Here is an 18,735-nt window from a genome sequence, read left to right as displayed (position 1 = left end):
TCAGGGAGGAGCTGGGGGGGGTCAGGGAGGAGCTGGGGAGGCCTCAGGGAGGAGCTGGGGGGGTCAGGGAGGAGCTGGGGGGGTCAGGGAGGAGCGGGGGGGGGGTCAGGGCTCTGAAACCCCTCTGCGCCCGCGCTGGGAGGGGTCTGCGGGGGGGTCCCGGCCACGCGTGCCTGACCTCATGCATGGAGGGCGCCCCGGCTCTGAAGGACCGGGGGTTTGGCTGGCTAAGCGTCGGCGCCCCAGGGGACAGGGTCTGATCAGGAGCGCCGCCAGGTGGGGAGCTGGCGGGGAGGGGCGGGGGGCATGCTCTGAGGCTGCGGACACAGCTGAGGTTCAAGCCCAGGCACCCCAGCACCCTCCGATATCTGGAAGTCCGGATGGCCCGGGCCAGGCCGGGGAGCCCCTGCTTCCCCATCTCTGCCCTTTACCTCCGCCTGCCTGCGGCAGCCGGGGCCCAGAGAGCCTGAAAGCGCCTGTGGGGGCTGGGGCAGAGGGGGCCCCCCCCAAGAGAGCGTGGGCTGGGCCCCAAGGAGGAGGGGCCACCCCCTCCCTACCGTGTGCCCTGGGGCGGCCCCCCCAGGCCACTTAGGCCCCATAAGCCTGCCGCTTCAGCTCCTTTGACACTCCTTTTACAAGCCCAGCCTCGACCTCACTTATAAGTGACTTGGCCAGGGTCACACGGCCAGGCGGGGATCAGCCAATAGGCCCCGGTCCTCTCCAGGAGCCGGGGAGGCCTGGCTTGGGGTGCGGGTGCCTCCGCCGGCCGGAGCCACGGGACAGCCCCACGCCTGCCTGCACTAACCCACGGGGGCTCCCCAGGGGCTTGCGGCTGGAGCCCAGAGGTGGCCCCCTACGGGGTGCAGGGAGCTCAGACCAGGCTGGCCCCTGCGGGGCACCCAGCCTCCCCATTTGTGGAATGGCCGGACCAGATGAGTGTTTGGGGGGGCGCCTCTTGCCCCGGCGGAGAGCCTGGCTTTTACTTTGTCCTGAAGGCTGTCAGCGCATCGGCCAGCATCGAGCCCCGGGGCCCTGGTTCGCCAGCAGAGGCTGGCAGCCGCCACTTGCAGGTGAAACATTGTTGCCAAAGCTGACACGGATCAGCAGGGGCCGAGCTCCCTGAGCGGGCCTCCCAGGTTCAAGTGACAGGGTTGCCATCCTGCCCAAGGGAGCCGGGATGCCTGCGAGACAGGCCTCCTCCCTGAGAGCCAGAAAGAGCTGGTGTTTTGTTTAAGTCATTAGGGATGGGCTGCTTTCATCAGGGAACATCAGAAGTGCTTCCTGAATCCTGCCCCAAAGCTAAATCTCAGCGAAGCCCACCAGGGCTGGCCGGCCTCGGTGGACACTTCCTAGCTGTGGGACTGAGAAAGTCATGTGGCCTTTGCTTGCCTCAGTTTCCTCAAATGGAAATGAGGATAATACTAGTGCCTTCCTCCCAGGGTGGTTGTGAAAACAAATGAGATCGTATCGGCCCAGTTCTCAGCACCGCGCCTGGCAGTAAGGGCTGTATCAGTGTTAGCTGTTACTACTCTTTTAACCGCTGCTAACATCTGTGTAACACTTTGATGTTAGCACAACACTGCACCCTTTCTCCTTTGCACCTTCCTTACACTGGTCACGTGAGGGCCTTCCCATCTTACTATTATCCTAAGGTGAAGCTTGTGAAGGGGCTGAGCATGTGGCCACCATCTCCAAGCACACCCAGGCTAAGCTGCTGCTCAGACAGCCCCCCCCCCCCCCCCCACTCTCCAGGAGCCTGGAGTTGCCGGGCAGAGCTCGGTGGACAGCTCGGTGTGTGGGTGTCTTGGGTTTTTAATTGTCAGAACCTATGATTTTATTGGGCTGGAGAACACTCATTGAGGAAACATCTTTTCCTCCATAGCAGTGTAAACACACTTCACTTTCCAGACTTAGCATTTCCTGGGGCACAGACAGGGGGAAGAAGTTGTCCAGCATCAATAGGCGGGTCAGTGTGCGGCAGATGTCTTCCTGATTCAGAGCGCGGTGCTCGGACTGGCCTGCCTCTCTCTGCCGAAAATGATCAAAATAGCTCAGTCCATAGAAATTCAGGAAGTCATGTTTTCAACAGTATTTTGGCACGCCAGAATTCAAGTATTAAAATAACTGGTGGATGTCTCTAAAAGGTAATGGAACTGTCTTTGTGTATTAATTTGTTATAATTGTAATAATTACTTAAAATTTCCTTTGGAGAGTGTTTCTTTTCCCCTAAATTTACAATAATTATTTTTTGTAGGTATCAGACATGGGTAAATCCTTTTCTCATTTGCCTTTGCATTCATGTAAAGACGATGGTTATGATGGAATGACATCATCTGATAATATGAGGAATGGCTTAATTCATTCTGAAAGTCATAATGAAGATGGAAGGAATGGAGATGTCTCTCAGTTTCCATATGTGGAGTTCACCGGGAGAGACAGTGTCACGTGCCCTACTTGTCAGGGGACAGGAAGGATTCCTCGGGGTAAGGGATGCCTTGGTTTTTTCTTTTCCCTGCATCAGTATTCACACAGATAATTTTCAAAAGTAAACCTAAGCCCTGTTGTTAGCCCTACTGCATGTTAGCGGGCTACCTGAACAGAGAAAAAGGCCACAGAATTCTGTGGACAGAGCTCCCAGTCAGGTCCTGGAGAAGCGGAGGTCACCTGAGACCCAGTCCTTGTCTTCAGAAACTTACAGGGTATGGAGCCAGACTGCCTGCTATGCCAAATGGTATATTTCAGCCAACAGTAAGGACTTAGTGGGCATACAAAGATGAAAGGGAAAGAGAAGTCCTGTTATGCCAGGTGATTATATGGAAGGTCATTTGGGGAGGGAGAAGGCCCAGGCTACCACAAGGAGCTCTTCCGCAGCCTTGCCAAAGAAAGGGGCTCCTGAGCTGGGAAGTGGGGACAATTTGTACAGGAGCATGGAGGTGGGAGATAATTCAAAAGCCACGGAGTGATGGGAAAGAAGCATTTGGATGGGGTTGGTGAGGGGAGACACAAAAGGGTAGGAGAAGTTCTCATAGGACACCAAGGGTGATGGTGGAGGAGGGAGAGGTGCCCTTCCCTCAGGGCCACCAGGAAAGCCTGTGTAGAAGAGGGGCTCATGGGCCAGGCCTTGAATAAAGGGAGAGATTTCACCCTGTGGAGGTAGAGGAAGGGAGTGACCATTGTAGGCTTGGTGGAGGCCATCCCAAGCAGAGAGGGTAGTGGGCGGGGTGGGGGGCAAAGAGAGCTGACTAAGCTGGCTGGGAGATTAAAAAGAACGGCTGACATCAGGCTACGCAGTCAGGATGAAGTCGTGAAGAGTGTAGTTTGGAATCCCAGGATAAGTAGCAACTGTCTTGTGTTTAACAAGCAAAAACTGAAAGCATTTGAGTGGGAGAGGGATGGGATCTGAGTAACACACGACCACGATTTCTTGGACAGCAGCCACAGCGGAACAGTTCAGTATCTGTCCATCGAGGGTCTCGAGAAAGAAGAGCAGCCAGACTTAGAGCCTGGCTAGAATCTCGGTCATGAGGCAAGTTCATTAAGAGTTCTACCTGTCATAATCCAAGAACTTCAGAAACTATCTGTTTTCTAAAAAGATGAGCAAATATTTGCGGAACTCTTACCTTGTGCAAGGCATTGCGGGGAACAGAAAGATCTCTGGCACCTAGTTCTCATTTGGGGAGGGGGAGCTACAGTCCAGAAGAAAAGCTGGGCGATTGCAGGTATCCACGTGCTGAATTGCAAATGCCCAAATGAGAGGACAAGGGAAGGAACTCAGGGAGGGTCAGAAATGGTTGTGAGAGCTTTCTGAGGGGCTGTTGGGCTTCAGAGAGAAGGACAGTTTGAGTGTAGATGATGTGGAAAATGATGCCATCCTGAGCAAGTCGGGGCTCCTACTAGACTAGAAGTCAGGCCTTGGGTTCTCCTCCTCTTCCTGCAAAGAATTTGTTGTTTGGTTTGTGCCTTGGTTTCCTCCTCTCTAAAAATGAGGGCATTGGCCTCAGTGTCCATAGGAGAGAATTCAATTCAGGAAGGCCCCTTTGGCTGCTCTGTGGAGAGTGGGGGCAGAGGAACGTTTAGTCCACTTGGTATAGGATAAGGCAGGATGGGTCCTGTTTGGGCAGAACCTTAAATGCCAAATGCAGGAATTTCTGTTAGATTCTGAAGGTAATCGGGAACCCCTGGATATTATGGAGGCGGGAAGGAACACAATTAACTCTTTGCTTTAGAAAATCAATTGTGTGAAAGTTGGATTGGAGCGGGAGTGTGTGTGTGTGTGTGTGTGTGTGTGTGTGTGTGTGTGTGTGTGTGTAGAGAGATGGGGATGTGATGTTCAGTGATGGGACTGACATGTTTGGTGAGTGATCCTGTGTGTCGGGTGGAGCAGGAGTTGAGGCTGTCACTGATAGCGGGGAGCTGGATGGTGTTTCCTTAGCAGAAATAGGAACATTCAGGCCAGGGAATGGTTGGGGGAAAATGACAGTTCTCTCTGTGATATCCCATTATGCTCACATACTACAGTGGGTTTAGCCATTCCCCAGAGTAGAAGTGACTACCTAATTCCCAGCTCTTAAAGTCCCTGCTGTCCAACCCCTCTTCCCTCTGTTTGCCATTGGAAGCTCTTTGCACCCTGGCCATTGTGAGATTGAAAATGGATTGCTTTTCTGTTGGTGGTGAGAGTGTTTTATGTTTGCCTTTTTGTACCTAGCGCCTGGTGGGTGCTTCACAGAGCCATGCTGATTGACTGTCTTGGACCTCTTTGGGACGTATGCCGCCTCCGGCCTTGTCTTGGGGTCACAGTATGGACATTGTAGGCACTTCTTTAATAGGAATTCAGATGTTGCAGGAGCTCTTAACTGTACCAGCAATGTATCAGTGTGCCTTAGACCAGTATTTAGGAATCATATTTGGTTGGTAATTTCCCTCTGCCTTCCTGTACGTGGTTCCTCTTCCTTCTTTATTAACATTATTTTGGTCCGTTCTGTTTCATTCATAAAAGCTGCCCATCCCCCTTGGACTGACTTGAGATCGTACCTTTTAAATGGAGCCTCTTTAAATTTGTTCTCCTGAAATCAAAGGTGTGTGTCCAGCCCTGCCTGCCTCTCATCTTTTTCTCTGCACCCCCACCCCAGGGTTCCCATGGAGGGGGGTCGAGAAGGGAGAGCAGCCAGGACAAAGCAGTGATCGGGTCTGCCAGAGAGAAGCTGTTTGCTGCCTCCTCCTTGGCCAAGTGCACTGGCTCAGTCCTTGTCGGGTCCTTTCTGCTGAGGGACAGCCGGCTTTCACTTAGCCTGGCAGACAAGTGCTTCAGAAAACTGTCCCCTGTCCTACATAGCCCTCGCTTCTCTACCCCAGAAAGGAGAGTTGATTTCACCTGGGACATGGTCTGTGCTGCTCACATAGAAAGGGCCAGTCAGGAATGTCAGCTGATTCTTCCCGGCTTCCCTCTGCCTCTGCTGCCCTGGACCTATTTCCCCTCCCCCTTCCTTGCTCCCGTGCCAAGCCCCAAGCAGAGCCCTGGATTTCCAGGGCAGCAGGTGAGGAGGAAGGGTCAGGCACCTGTTCAGTCCTAACCCGTTGGGAGGAGGTGAGGCCAGAGCTTAGGTCGACCTCTGGGGAGGGGCACATTCACCTCCTTAACGGCTTAACCAAGGAAATCTGGGGCAGGGGATGTCTGCCAAACTCCCAGGCCCTGGAAAGTTGCCTCTCCCTGATCAGTTTTGGCCTTGGCTTGTTTCCTCTCATTGCTCCGTTTCACGCCCACATGACAAACTTTTGTCCACATGACTAACCTTTGTCCACATTACACATACATGTGATCATTGCTCATTGTCTTAGAATGAGACCTGGCCTTTTACTCCTAAATGGACAGAAAACAGAACTAACCCTGACTGTAGCTGGCTTTGGAATTGTGGGCCCTCTCTCCAAATGTTGATGTTCTAAAGGAATGTAATAGGGTGATTATATCAGTCAACAAAAAATGGGAGGTGATTATATGTAAAGCACCATGACAGGTGTTATGATGTATGCAGAGACTTAGGAGGCAGGATTCCTGCCTCCAGCAGAAGGCCAGGAAGCTTTTATTAAGTACCTGCTAGGTACTTAGGTGGCAAGAGGGAGGGAGAGAGAAGGAAAGAGGGAGGGAGAGAGAGACAGAGAGAGAAGGAGAGAGGGAGGGAGAAAAAGAGACAGGGGGGAAGGAGAGAGGGAGGGAGGGACAGACAGAGAGAGAGAGAAGGAGAGAGGGAGGGAGAAAAAGAGACAGGGGGGAGGAGAGAGGGAGGGAGGGAGAGAGAGGAAAGAGGAAGGGAGAGAGAGACAGAGAAGGAGAGAGGGAGGGAGAAAAAGAGACAGGGGGGAAGGAGAGAGGGAGGGAGAGACAGAGAGAGAAGGAGAGAGGGAGGGAGGGGGAGAGAGAGAAGGAGAGAGGGAGGGAGAAAAAGAGATGGGGGGAAGGAGAGAGGGAGGGAGGGAGAAAAAGAGACAGGGGGGGAAGGAGAGAGGGAGGGAGGGAAAGAGAGAGGAGAGAGAAAGGGAGAGAGAGAGAGAGAATGGGAGTGTATTCCCAGCATGAGGAACACACAGTGAAGATGCCCTGACTAGGGAGAGGCATGGCCTGGTATAAGGAGTAGCCAGGGGCTGGTGTCCCTGAATTGCTGAGTGTGTGGAAGGCAGGGGAGTGGGAGGAGCCAGTGATGAAGGACTCTGAGAGTCAGACATTGATTCTGGAGGTGATGGAGTCGATGGGGGACGTGGTCAGACTTGGCCTTGAGGAAGCTCTGTTGGGCTAGAAGGGGCATTTGCAAAAGATGCTCAAAGGCAAAATTGACAGGATTTGGCAACAGCTTGGATGGGGGCGGGGGGGTGAGAGAGTGAGGAGTCAGGCAGGACACTTTTTTGAGCCTGGGGACTAGGAAGAGGTTAGTGCCCTGGAAAGCAAAAGGAAAGTTAGGAAGGGGCAAGGATCGGAGGGAAAGAAAATGCATTTGGTTTGGGACATTCTTAGGTGGAAATGCCTACAAGCTGTAAACTGGTAAGAATTGGCAGTACCTGTGTTAAATAACAGCTGAAAAGCCAAATAGTTGGGGCGGCTAGATGGCGCAGTGAATAGAGCACCAGCCCTGGAGTCAGGAGGACCCGAGTTCACATACAGCCTCAGACACTTGACACTTACTAGCCGTGTGACCTTGTCAAGTCACTTAACCCCAATTGCCCTGCCTTCCCCGCTCCAATAAAAAAAAAAGGCCAAATAGTCACAGGCCTTGCAGGCCAGTGATGGGTTTACTTGTATGAGTTCAGAAGTGGGATCTCAGGGACTGTGTCTGATGATGCAGGACCTCTATGGGAGCAGGGATGGGTGCGACTGACCATGGAGTACAGAGGATTTTTAGAGTTAGGGAAGCTGTTTGGGGGGAAGGCATTCCAGGTTTGGGGCTTGAGATGTGCAGAATACAAGGTATGCTCATTTCCGTCAGTTTGGACAAGAGGGAAGATCCCTTAGGGAAAAAAGTAATAAGACACCAGATGGCTTAAAAACTTGTTGTCAGGGGCCTTGAATGCCAGAGCAAAGTTTGAACTTTGGTCTGTAAGAAGGAAGGAGCTAGCTATAAAAGTTTCTAGTGATTTGAAAACCGGTGATGCACAGAGGAATCTGATCATTGGTGTGTCACGGGGACTGGAGACGGCCCAGAGCAGGGCCTCTTAACCAGGGATCTGGGCTGCTCAGAAATCTACCACGCTGACAGTGTCTGGGTGTAACTGCTTCCTTCTGCAGTCCTCTGCTTTGGGCATTTAAAATATGGTTGTGACAGAGATTCTGTGCACCTCCCCAAATTGCCCGAGGGGTCTGTAGCACCAAGAAGGCTGATTCCTGAGTAACATGTTCCTTCTTGGATAGTGTATGAGAGTCTTCTGAAAATCTGTGACAGTTCTGGAAGTTTTGTGTTACATTTTCATGTACTTAATAGAAATTGTGATTGTAATTTTTGTTTCATTTATAACTTTCTGATTGGGCACATTTGGGTTCCATGTAGCTTTTTAGGGTTGTTTGGAGTAGGCCTCATTTCCAAAGCCCCTGCCTCACCCTTGGCTCATATGTGCTCCCTACTGTGGAATCACAGTGATACGTGTCTTGATTTAACTTTATAGACTGATAGACTGTTAAATCATTACTTTCCTAGCCCACCCTTACCAGCATTGCAATGGTGTTTTTACTGTGTTTCCATTTAACCATTTACATTTATTTTTAATTTTCTTCTTATATTTGAAGGTCAGGAAAATCAGCTCGTGGCATTGATTCCATACAGTGATCAGAGACTAAGGCCGAGAAGAACGTAAGTAGCAATAAAAGAAAATCAATGACTGCATGCTTTCTTTGCTGGTTAAAAAACTGCCCTGGCTGCAGATGTGTCATGGAAAAATATCGAGGTTCAAGTACTTGGGCTGTCTCTGACTTTGTGGAGAGCACTGTGGTTCAGAGCACATAGAACTGGCCTTCGAGCCCATCCTGGACTAAGGGGGTGGCCGGGACCCAGCGTGCTGGGCTGTGTGTATGGACCGAGAATGTGAAAACCACAAGAAACTCTAGCCCCCTCCCCCCCATCCAAACTCTTCTGTAATCTTTCTGATCAGATTCATTTAACACCCAAAGGAACTAAAACAGCATCCTGTACCCATAAAAACGTCACAGTTTCTATGCAGGGTCTTCATGGCTTTCCACAAAAAAGTGCCTGATAGAAGGATCTCTGTGGGAGATAATCGTGTGACCAGGTCTGGGTTGGGGAGAGACAGTGTCCAGTCCAGGGCTCTTCAGCATACCAAACTTTTGTTTTGTTTCTTGTTTTTGGAGGGGGGAGGTCAGAGAAGTTGGGGTTAAGTGACTTGCCCAAGGTCACACAGCTAGTAAGTATTAAGTGTCTGAGGAGCATACCAAACTTTTAAGGAAATCTGATACATTATTTATGCATACTTCTTGTAGTACCTGATAAAATGGATGAATAATAAACAGTTTATGCATCTGTCTTTTTTTTTTTAGTTTTCTTTACATACATACATTGTCTATAATTTTTCACATAAATCACATATTTCCAGAAATTTCCATTTAGTCATTGTTGGCCAGCCTGCTAATAACCAAACCTTCAAGTCTGGAGGGATTGCTGTGTGTACACGTACATACACGCACACATACACGCACACATACATATGCACACATGTGTACACATAGACACGCGCGCGCACACACATATACATGTGCACACATAAACACATGCACACACACACATACACACGCACACAGCCGTATGCTCAAAAGCTTCACAGGAACTGAGCTGTGAAAACCATCTTATTTTCTTGAAGAGAAAAAAGTCCCTTTCAGGAATAGGTACTGCATCACAAATTCATGGACTGATGGTGTCATCTCTGCCCTTTGGGGGAAAACTCAGCTTTTCCCTGTTCTTTTTCCAAAATAGGACTTTTAGCCTCCTCCTTCATGGAGTTTGAGAGCCTTGGCATTGCCTGAAGTCCCCTGAAGGTCAAACGGCTATCTCTTCTGCTTCACGCCACTCCATTCCTCCCTTCTCCCCCTTCTCTTTCTTTCTCTCCTCCCCCCCTTCTTTCTCTTTTTCTCTCCCTCCCTCTCTCTCTTTCCTTCCCTCCCCTCCCCGCCCCTGCCTTCTCTCTCATCCCTCAGGCTGCATCCTTTCTCGTGAGGAGTAATGGGATTGTCCCAGGCCATGTGTCCCACTTCCAGCTCTGCCCTCATGGCAGACATGTTTGGAGATTACCTGGGAGGTGCTAGATGGAGCTGAGCCCAATACAGAGACCTCTTAGCACTGCTCAGGCCCCCATTTCTCCACTCACCACACCTGTCATTCATGAGCTGGAAGGTCTGCACATCCTAGGATCTTTAACTAGACAGGGCAGAAGTGCAGAGTAAGGCCTTCTCTCCCCCTCTTCCCCCACTAACTCCCCAGTAAATAACAGTTTTTATTCTCCTTAGCTCAAGTAGATATTTTGGAGCAATGTTTCTTAAAATGTGGGTGACCAAGCCCAGAGGCGTTGTGGGGAAGCAGTTTGCGAATAGCAGGTGTAGTTCCTACAGTAATCAGGCCATGGCTTGACCCTGAGAGATGTGTAGTGGGAGGGGCCCCCAGGACCTTATCTCAGTTCTCATGGTGTCACCATTCCACCCAAACCCTGCCTTCTTCTCATCTCCCAAGTTCCCAGCCTTGGTGCCACCGCCTTCCCCCGCCCCCCCACGTGGTACAGACACCATCACCTCTCCCTGCCCGTACTGCTGCAGCAGTCTCCTTCCTGGCCTCCCCATCTCCATCTAGGCCGTCTGATGTCCAGCTGCCAAAGCTGTTTCTGAAATGCCTGTCTGCCTAGCTCGGGGGCTGCTCCCTGTGGCCTCTCACATCAGATGTTATTCCATCTTTTTCTTATACTTTGTGAATTTCTGTTTTTATTTGACTTCATTAACTTTGTGTAATTATTAATCCATAGTACTTCTGTGTCAGATTGATGAGTACAGAAACGTTAATGGTGTGTAAAGGTAGCCTACGTTCGATGCTACAGCATGGTTAGTGGGGAAGGGCTTGTGTTTAGGGGAGTCCCAGACTTGTAATTTGGTGTAGAAACTGCCACCACTGATGCCGACGAGCTTGTCCTGTATAATCATACCCTTAGAAAGCTGTAGGTCACTGTCTTCCCTAAGGGTCACATACAGTGTGTCATATTAACATTTTAATTTCTTTAAGGTGCTAGGGAAGGCTTATCTAGTTTTCAGTGGGAAATATTATTTGTGAAATTTTAATACTATGCAGATTGATATTTGTTCGCTAGACATCAATTAAATTTCCCTTAAATACTTTAGTAAAATGTACTTTAGAATCCTTTTTAAAATTAACTCTTAAAATAGTCCACATTTTCACCCTAATCAAGAAGCCAGGCAAAAAACTGATATGAGCTGAACATTATATTTTGGCCCATCTCAAACTCAGGACCAGCTTCACTGTGGATATTTAGAGTGAGGGGAAAGTGGACCTAAGTGGGTGTGCTTTCCAGTGGCTCAGTGGCTGAGCGGTGAGGCCCTGAGTGCAGGGGATGGAGAGCCCGGCTCTGCCCTTCCTGCCTGTGGCACCTGACGCCCCCAGCGCAGCTCCTCAGCCCCACCCCTCGCCATCTCTAATGGGGCTGTTTTGTGCCAGTGCAGTCACAGATTGGGGTAAAACAGGTGAGAACACATGCTGCCCACGTGTGTGCACACTGAGCTTCCCCACGGGCTTACGGGGCCCCATCTTTTCTTTCCTTTTCTCTGTGACTTCAGAAAGCTCTACGTGATGGCGTCTGTGTTCATGTGTCTGCTCCTTTCGGGACTGGCCGTTTTCTTCCTGTTTCCTCGATCCATTGACGTGAAATACGTTGGCGTGAAGTCGGCATATGTCAGTTATGATGAAATAAAGCGTGTCATCTACTTAAATATCACAGTAAGTGCAGATAGTTGTGCAGAAGCTCCCACTTTGTTCCTTTCGTTTTACCGTGTGCTTCTATGGTTATGTGTTTTGCCTGCATTTCCCCCGGAGGCTTGCCACTTTAGGGCCCTGGCACTGGAGCCAGCTGGCCTCAGGCACCCACAGGCTGTCTGACCCTGTGCGAGACACTGCTTCTGTGCCTGCCCCCACTGCTGAGCTGTCAGATGGGGTGATGATGGCTCATGGCTCACAGTAATTCAGGAAGGACATCACCATGCGCAGGCCAAGGAATCTGGGCTTTAGTGCCTGGGACAGGACGCAGAGCAGAATGGGGGCAGAGATGCCTCTGGTGACGACTGCCATTGTTTGTCTTGGTAGATTGACTCTTGTGGGGCTTTCTCTGAAAGCACAAGTCTGCCTTTACATAAGACTGAAGAATTTAAAGAAACTATTATCGGGGGAAATTTTTATTCCAAGAATAACTCCTTCGAGAGAAATTTCCGTAGGGAAGAGAGGACATAGCTGTTTCCACAGCTCCATGCCAACAGGAGAGACAATGAGAGGGGGAGGTTACCCCTGCCTGGGGCTGCTTGACTCTCGGGACATGCCCTAGACAGAGCTTCAGTCATTTAGAGCTGGATGTGGCGCATTCTTCGTGGCTCCAGCCCCTCCTTCTTGCCTTTGTCCTGACCAGGGATTCGTTCCTGCCACTCCTGCTTACCTGTGGCAGGGAAGGGTGAGGCTTCTGGGCACTGAAATGTGCAGGGAATGTGTGTTTCTTGAGGGTGCTGACCTTCATCTCCATGTTTATTTACAGCACTGGTCACGGGGACTTAATCCTTGTTTGCCAAATTTAATTAAATGATTTTAATTGGAAATATATCCCTGTCTCCATCACTTAAAAGTCCCTTACTCATAACCCTCTTGTGCCTGTGACTTTTAGATAAATCACATCATCTAAACATCTGTCAGTTTAGGAAAAAGAGTAGCTTTTCCTCCAGGCCTCTGTTAGCAGCAGGAGCTCTGAAGGAGGGAGGATCCTGAAGGGCAGACTGACCGGGCCGTCGTTGTCCTGGGCCTTCTTCCTGCTGGAGCCCAGGTGGGGGCGTGTGCTTGAGCTGTCCGGCCCTATTTTGATCTCTACTCTGTCGGTGTCTTTGCCTCATTGCATAGGGCCCTTTGCCCAGAGGCGTTTACTCAGTACTCAGTGGCTGGCATCTGTGGTTACCTGCCTCACTGCTGACTGGCTAAGGGATCCAATAGACCGATGCATGATTCCAGGATGGGAAAGGCCAGGCCCCTGCCCCTGCAGGTACAAAGGCAGTCCTCCCGCCTCCTTGGAGAACTCCCTGGGGCCACTGTTCTGTTCCCCTGGACTTTGAGAAAACAAATTATGTTGAAAGCATTTTTGTGGATGTAACTTGTCGGGGTTTGCTATCTGAATTCCTTTTCTTCATCTTTCCACCATCTTGTAGTTCTGTTGAGAAAGAAAGGGAAAGGGAGAGTGAATGCGCACCCACTGTGTGTAAGGCATTGGGCTAAGCATTTTATAAATTGGTTCTCACACCCCCCCCCCCCCTGAGGCATATCTTCTATTATAATGCCCACTTTATAATTGAGAAAACTGAGGCAGCCTCCTTGCTCCGCCTCTGTCCCCTCCATATTGCCGAGGCCTGTTGGTCCCACCTTACAGCTTCTCTTGCATGTGTCCCCTTTTCTCCCCACCCTGGTGCCAGCCCTCATCCTCGTTCCTGAGCCACCACAGCAGCTGCTGGGGGGTCTGCCCACCTCAGGCTCTCCCCACTCCAGCCACATCTTCCCCCATTCAGTAAACACCAGGATCAAACATGGAGTGCTCTGTGTGACTCTCAAGGCCCTAATCCTTCCTGTCTTTGTCACCCCTTACTCCCGACATGCACTCTTCCATCCAATGATCCAGCCTCCTGGCCACTCCAGGAATGTCAGCACTAAGCTTCCCCATGGGCCACCCCAGGCCTGGGGCCCTGTCCCTCCTCAGCTGGCCGCTGACCTCCCTGGCTTTCCACAGGCCCCAGCTAGCATGCCACGTCTTCCAGGAAGCGTTTGTTTGCCTCTCTCCCTTTCAGGACCTTCTCTGTTATTTCCCACTCATCCTGTATATAAGCCTGTATTTCTGTATCTGTTTGCTCACGGTTCCCCCATTGGATGGCGAGCTCCTCAAGGGCTTCTGTGACTACTTTTGTCTGTAGATAGCACACACATATGTGTGTGCTTGCTGTCTGCCCCGTTAAAAACCAGCATTCTTGGCACTGAAATCCTTAGCACTTCACCGTAGACACACGGTGGGCACTTAGTCTTTACTGAGTGATGGATCATTCTGAAAAGATAAGCTGCAGGTAGTCTGTGAAGGGCTTTAACAGAGCTTGTCCTTTACCATAGAGAGAATAGGGAGCCAAGGCCATTTCTTAAGTAGTGGAGTGACCTGGTCAGAAGCCACACACTTTGAGACAGTTTGTAAATGTCCTTTCTCTTTGCAGAACACACTAAACATAACAAACAACAACTATTATTCTGTGGAAGTCACAAACATCACAGCACAAGTCCAGTTTTCAAAAACCGTTATTGGGAAGGCACGATTAAATAATATCACCAATATTGGGCCCCTGGATATGAAGCAGGTAAGGAGTGGCAGTGAAACTTTTTAACATTTATACTTAATATTTTAATACATCAGTGTGTGTCAGTGTGTCTTTAAAAGGCTTGGTTTTAAATTTTTCCAACAGCTCCTTTTAATTATTTAATTCACTTTAAATAATAAATAATCATTAATTTTAAACAAATAGTTATCAAACATATTTTACAATGAAGGGATGGGGTGTTTTGGTTCTAGGAATCTGAGAAATTATTCTTTTAAAACCGACCATTGCTTTAATGCCTTTTTATATCATTTCTATCTTGCAGATTGACTACACGGTTCCTACCACTATAGTAGATGAGATGAGCTATATGTAGTAAGTTTGGATTCTTTTTTAAATCAATATTATGAACATCTTTTAAAAACTGAACCTTGATCTTATTCCTACATGGCAGTATTTTTGCCTATAAAATTTTATTTTGAAATTTTCATCTGCTGCATTATGAACTTGATTTTACATTTTGTAAACTACCCACCTTGATTTCTCTATAGCACAAAGTATTAGGAAAGCCCTGAATTCTTTAGCCCCAGAGAGGGGAGCATCCTTGGAGCCTCAGGGCCCAGGGCTCAGCCCCTGCCTTTACTCAGGTGGGCTCTGTTATCCTGGCCAGGTCCCCCCCCCCCCTTGAAGTGCCTCTGGGAGTTCTTTAAGCCCATCTCCATTGGTCCGGGGAGTTTGCATACCAGAAAGTCCCCATGGTGATGAAATCCCAGCTCTAGATTTGAGAAGAAAGAGACAAACATCTCTTGCAGAGAAACTGTGTGATATGTCTGTGTGCGCAGAGCTACTTTAAAGAACTAACCATTGACATATTGGATGATGAGACCCCTGCGCACAGGCGGCTTGGCCAGTCGTCTCCTGTGGGCATCCCCATCTGGCTGCCGGGGAGGGAGGGAGAAGCTCTCATCCTTTCTGTCCTTGATGCCTCTTCCTCCACGTTCTCTTTAACAGTGATTTCTGCACAATGGTCTACATCAAGGTCCACAACATCGTGGTCATGATGCAGTAAGTGGGAGCCTGCTTTCTGTCCTGGCAGGGGGGTGTCATCTAGACGGGAGCTGGGGGGCCATCCCATCGTCATCCGGGTTCTACACACTGTGGTTTTGTGCTCCTTTCAGTGACAGGGATGATAGCTCCTCTGGGCCCTCCTTAGGGCTTCCAGATTCTTTGGCTGGAGCGTCCATCCCTGTGCAGCCCTTGTGCTCGCAGCCTCGCCAGGCTTGCCAGTCTGTGCTTAACACTTTCGTACCCACACTTGGCTCAGCCTTGGAGTCGTCCCGTGTGATAGGCCCTGCACTGTTTGACTTACGTAAGACAGAAATGATGTTGCTGGTGCAGGCCCTGCCATGACACACAGTGGTCTTTTGGCTCAGTGATGCTGTCTAATGCACAGATAGAGACCCAGAGGCCTCACTCGTATGGCTTCCCTTGCCAGATTGATGCAAAGAAATGTCTGAAAGCCCTAAAATTGTGGTATTAGTTTATCTTCCTCCAGAAATGAGGAAGAGATGGATTCTGTGGAAACTGATAACAATCTACTTGGCTTAAAGAATATATTTTAAAAAATGGTAGATGTGAAGAGAATGGCATGTCAGATCATGGGGGATGTGGCCAGGACCCTTCTTAGGACCACACTTCAGTCCCTGAGTTGCCTGCCTTTACGACGGAAAAGGATGAGGATACATTAAACGTCTAGCTAAAGACATAGGAAGGAAAACAGACTAATAGTCCCCCAAAGTTAGGGAGCTGGAGCACAGACAGGCACAATATAAAATGAAAGCAGAATTGAATTGATAGAAACAATTCTTTTTAACAACCTTACACTTTCTTTGTTGGGAATTTATCACAAGAGTATAAATAAGAAATAGAATTCTGCCCACAGGTGCTTAAAGCAGCATTAAATGGAGCTGCAAGGCGCTAGCAGTAAGGCAGACGATAGGACTGTGAGGCGTTGGTGGCTGTTGGCTGGGACCCTCCAGGGACTTCTGAGAGGTCATTGACAAGAGTGACTGGCCAGGGTCTCCAGGCAGAGAGAGGAGAGAACCTCTATGCCTTCTGTTTAAAGAATGTAGCAACCGGACAGTTCTTTTTATTTTTTTAATTGAAATGTGAAATATTTTATCTACATTGTAGTTAAGTAAGCTTATTTGGTGTGGACTTTGAAACCTCATTTCCATTTATAACTTTGTTTCTATGGGGAACTATTCTGAACAACCGGTTTTAAAATAAGTAGCCAGTTTGAGAAGGACGTTGGTAAGTTGTAGAGAGTCCAGGTGAGGGCAGTCAAGATGGCAACAGGCCTGGGGTCTGTGCCACAACAGAGATTCTTGAGCGGAAGAAAAGAAGGGATCGAAGATACGCATGTGGGAGAGAAATAGATTTATTCTGGCTGGCCCCAGAGGGCGGAACTAGGGACGGGACCATGCATAGAATTGGTAAAGAGGAGAGTTCAGGCTCAGGGAAAGCTTCCTGTCCTTAAAGCTGTGCTGAAGTGGAACGGTCCCCTCCTTAGAAGTCTTCTCGCACAGGCTGACTGTTTGTTGGGAATGTTATAGGAGAGCCATTGAGGCCCTTCCCACCTCTAAATCCTATGGCTAGGACATTGAGAGTGAGATATCCCAATGTATGAGGTGGGGAATGCCTCAGTAGGACTTGGCATCCCTTTGGGATTTGGGATTTTTACTTTTATTGGTTATTTGTTTTTCCCCCCTACTTCTTGTCTTTGAGGTTGGAGTGAACCTTGAATTAAAAAATAAATTAAAATATAATCGTTAAATATATTTAAAAAACAGGTTTTTGAAGAATTTCCAAAAATTCAAGCAAATATACTATTAAAATTGTGTTGGCTCAGTAGGTACCCCCATTGATGAGAACCTTTTGTGGAAATCGGGCCTTGTTGGCATTTGGGGCAGGATGGGTTCCATCGTGCTCATTTGAGTACCAGCTGGGCCTGGGAATGTGCCCTTTCCTGTCTCATACTTGTTTTTATTTTTAAAGAGTGACTGTGACTACCACCTACTTTGGGCACTCTGAGCAAATATCCCAGGAGCGGTACCAGTATGTCGACTGTGGAAGAAACACCACCTACCACCTGGGCCAGTCGGAGTATCTGAATGCCCTGCAGCCACCCCAGTAGACACCGAGAGCTCCACGGTGCCCCCGGCTGTCACCAAGACCCCCTTGTCACCTGCTGCAGGCAGACCTCGAGTTCACTCTCCTTTCTTAGGGCTACAGTTAAAAATATGTAGGAGGCTCTTGCTGAACTTTTCCTCTATTGTGGTGTTGTGTTTCATAATAATAGCCAACTTTAACATAGTGCTCTAGGGCTCACCAAGCGCTTTACATATGTATTATTTATGTCCTTTGGTCCTCACAACAACTTGCAGGAACTGCAGGAACTGTTCATCCCCATTTCACAAAGGAGGAAACTGAGTCTCAGAGACATTCAGTGACTTGGTACAGTTATAGTTAATAAGGACGGGAATTGGTGTTTAACCCAGGCCCCTCCTGACTTCCGGGGTCTCACTCTTTCTCTGAGACCCTGCCTGTTTCTACCAGAAACTTCCATGTGAAAGACTTAGTAAAACTAAGGCTTTGGCTCTAAGACCATGGAGCTTACAGCTTGGGAGCAATGTTAAAGAGACTTGTATTTCTGAACGTTTTTAACTTCAGGTATCATCACAGATAAGTGATGCTGCCATTTATAACGTTCTCCTCAGGGACCTGGGAGTTTGAGGTCTGCTGTCACGTGGAAGCATCACTGAAGGCCCCATTGGGGATCGGCTTGTCCAGCTCCCCTGGAGGAGTCAGCAAGCCAAGGTTATCTAGGGAACAAGCCCAGGCAGGGTTTGAGCCCAGGTCCTCTGGCCCCCAGGCCAGCACACTTTTAACTCCTGAACTGGAGGTGAGACGCAGCCATTTTTCTAGCTTTTCATGTTATGTCAAGCTGACTGATGCTCTCACAAATTTGTAACCCAAAATAATCTTTGCGAAACTTTGAGGCTAAAGTTCTGTGTGGCACCTAGGATGAATAACCAGGTTCATCAATATCTGTTCTCATTTTCATCTGAGATTTTGCAGGATTTTGTGACGTTAAGGCATCAACATAATCAATGATCCGCTGTAGTGGGCTGTAAATAATGGAGATGGGCATGGGATCCATGTGATTTTATTAGAACTACATTCCAGCTCTGTCAGTGAAGAACTAAGGCATCGAATTGTGAAGTTGGCTGGGATACCCATCTAGGACGTCTTGCGCTGTGCCGTCATCAGGCGCCTGTGAAACGTGAACCATGTGCAAGAGAGAAAATGAGCTCAGCTCTTCTACTCCAGTCAGTCAGGTTTCATGAGAAAGCCTTAGGAAAGTCCTCACTGCTACACGCTTGCTTACCTCCAGGCCTCTGGGATCTGTGGTGTAACAGAAGAAACATCTCTGCGGTCAGCGCATGGGAAGGAGCGAACAGCTGGAATCGGCCTTCTGTGTCTTTACAAAAATTACAAATCAAATTATGTTTGAACCAGTTGGACCTGTTCGGTCTGTTTCTGCTTTTGTGTCCTAATTCAAACCCACCCAAATCACTCTTCTCTTGCGC

At 49.0% G+C, this 18,735-nt stretch overlaps 1 protein-coding gene across 4 annotated transcripts in view; it reads left to right on the top strand.

Annotated features, from left to right (window-relative positions):
- TMEM106B (transmembrane protein 106B) overlaps positions 1 to 18,735 on the top strand; it is a 26,004-nt gene that overhangs the window by 1,981 nt on the left and 5,288 nt on the right. For 3 of the 4 annotated variants that reach the window (XM_069094442.1, XM_069094443.1, XM_069094444.1), the window contains exons 2-8: positions 2,255 to 2,483; positions 8,267 to 8,330; positions 11,324 to 11,483; positions 13,985 to 14,125; positions 14,409 to 14,458; positions 15,095 to 15,148; positions 17,141 to 18,735. The exon at positions 17,141 to 18,735 is cut by the window's right edge and continues 5,288 nt beyond it. In XM_069094442.1, the coding sequence (XP_068950543.1) occupies positions 2,264 to 2,483; positions 8,267 to 8,330; positions 11,324 to 11,483; positions 13,985 to 14,125; positions 14,409 to 14,458; positions 15,095 to 15,148; positions 17,141 to 17,279 (828 nt within the window). In that variant the 5' untranslated portion in view covers positions 2,255 to 2,263 and the 3' untranslated portion in view covers positions 17,280 to 18,735. Of the gene's footprint in view, positions 1 to 1,908; positions 2,145 to 2,254; positions 2,484 to 8,266; positions 8,331 to 11,323; positions 11,484 to 13,984; positions 14,126 to 14,408; positions 14,459 to 15,094; positions 15,149 to 17,140 lie in introns of all 4 variants that reach the window. The other variant, XM_069094445.1, reaches the window with a different exon arrangement.

Source organism: Petaurus breviceps, unplaced genomic scaffold (assembly GCF_028583685.1).
Source record: "Petaurus breviceps papuanus isolate PSGF00001 unplaced genomic scaffold, PetGlider_PUasm1.0 218, whole genome shotgun sequence".
Lineage (NCBI taxonomy): Eukaryota > Metazoa > Chordata > Mammalia > Diprotodontia > Petauridae > Petaurus > Petaurus breviceps.
The sequence above is the reverse complement of the archived record's forward strand: the minus strand, read 5'-3'. Positions and strand labels throughout refer to the sequence as shown.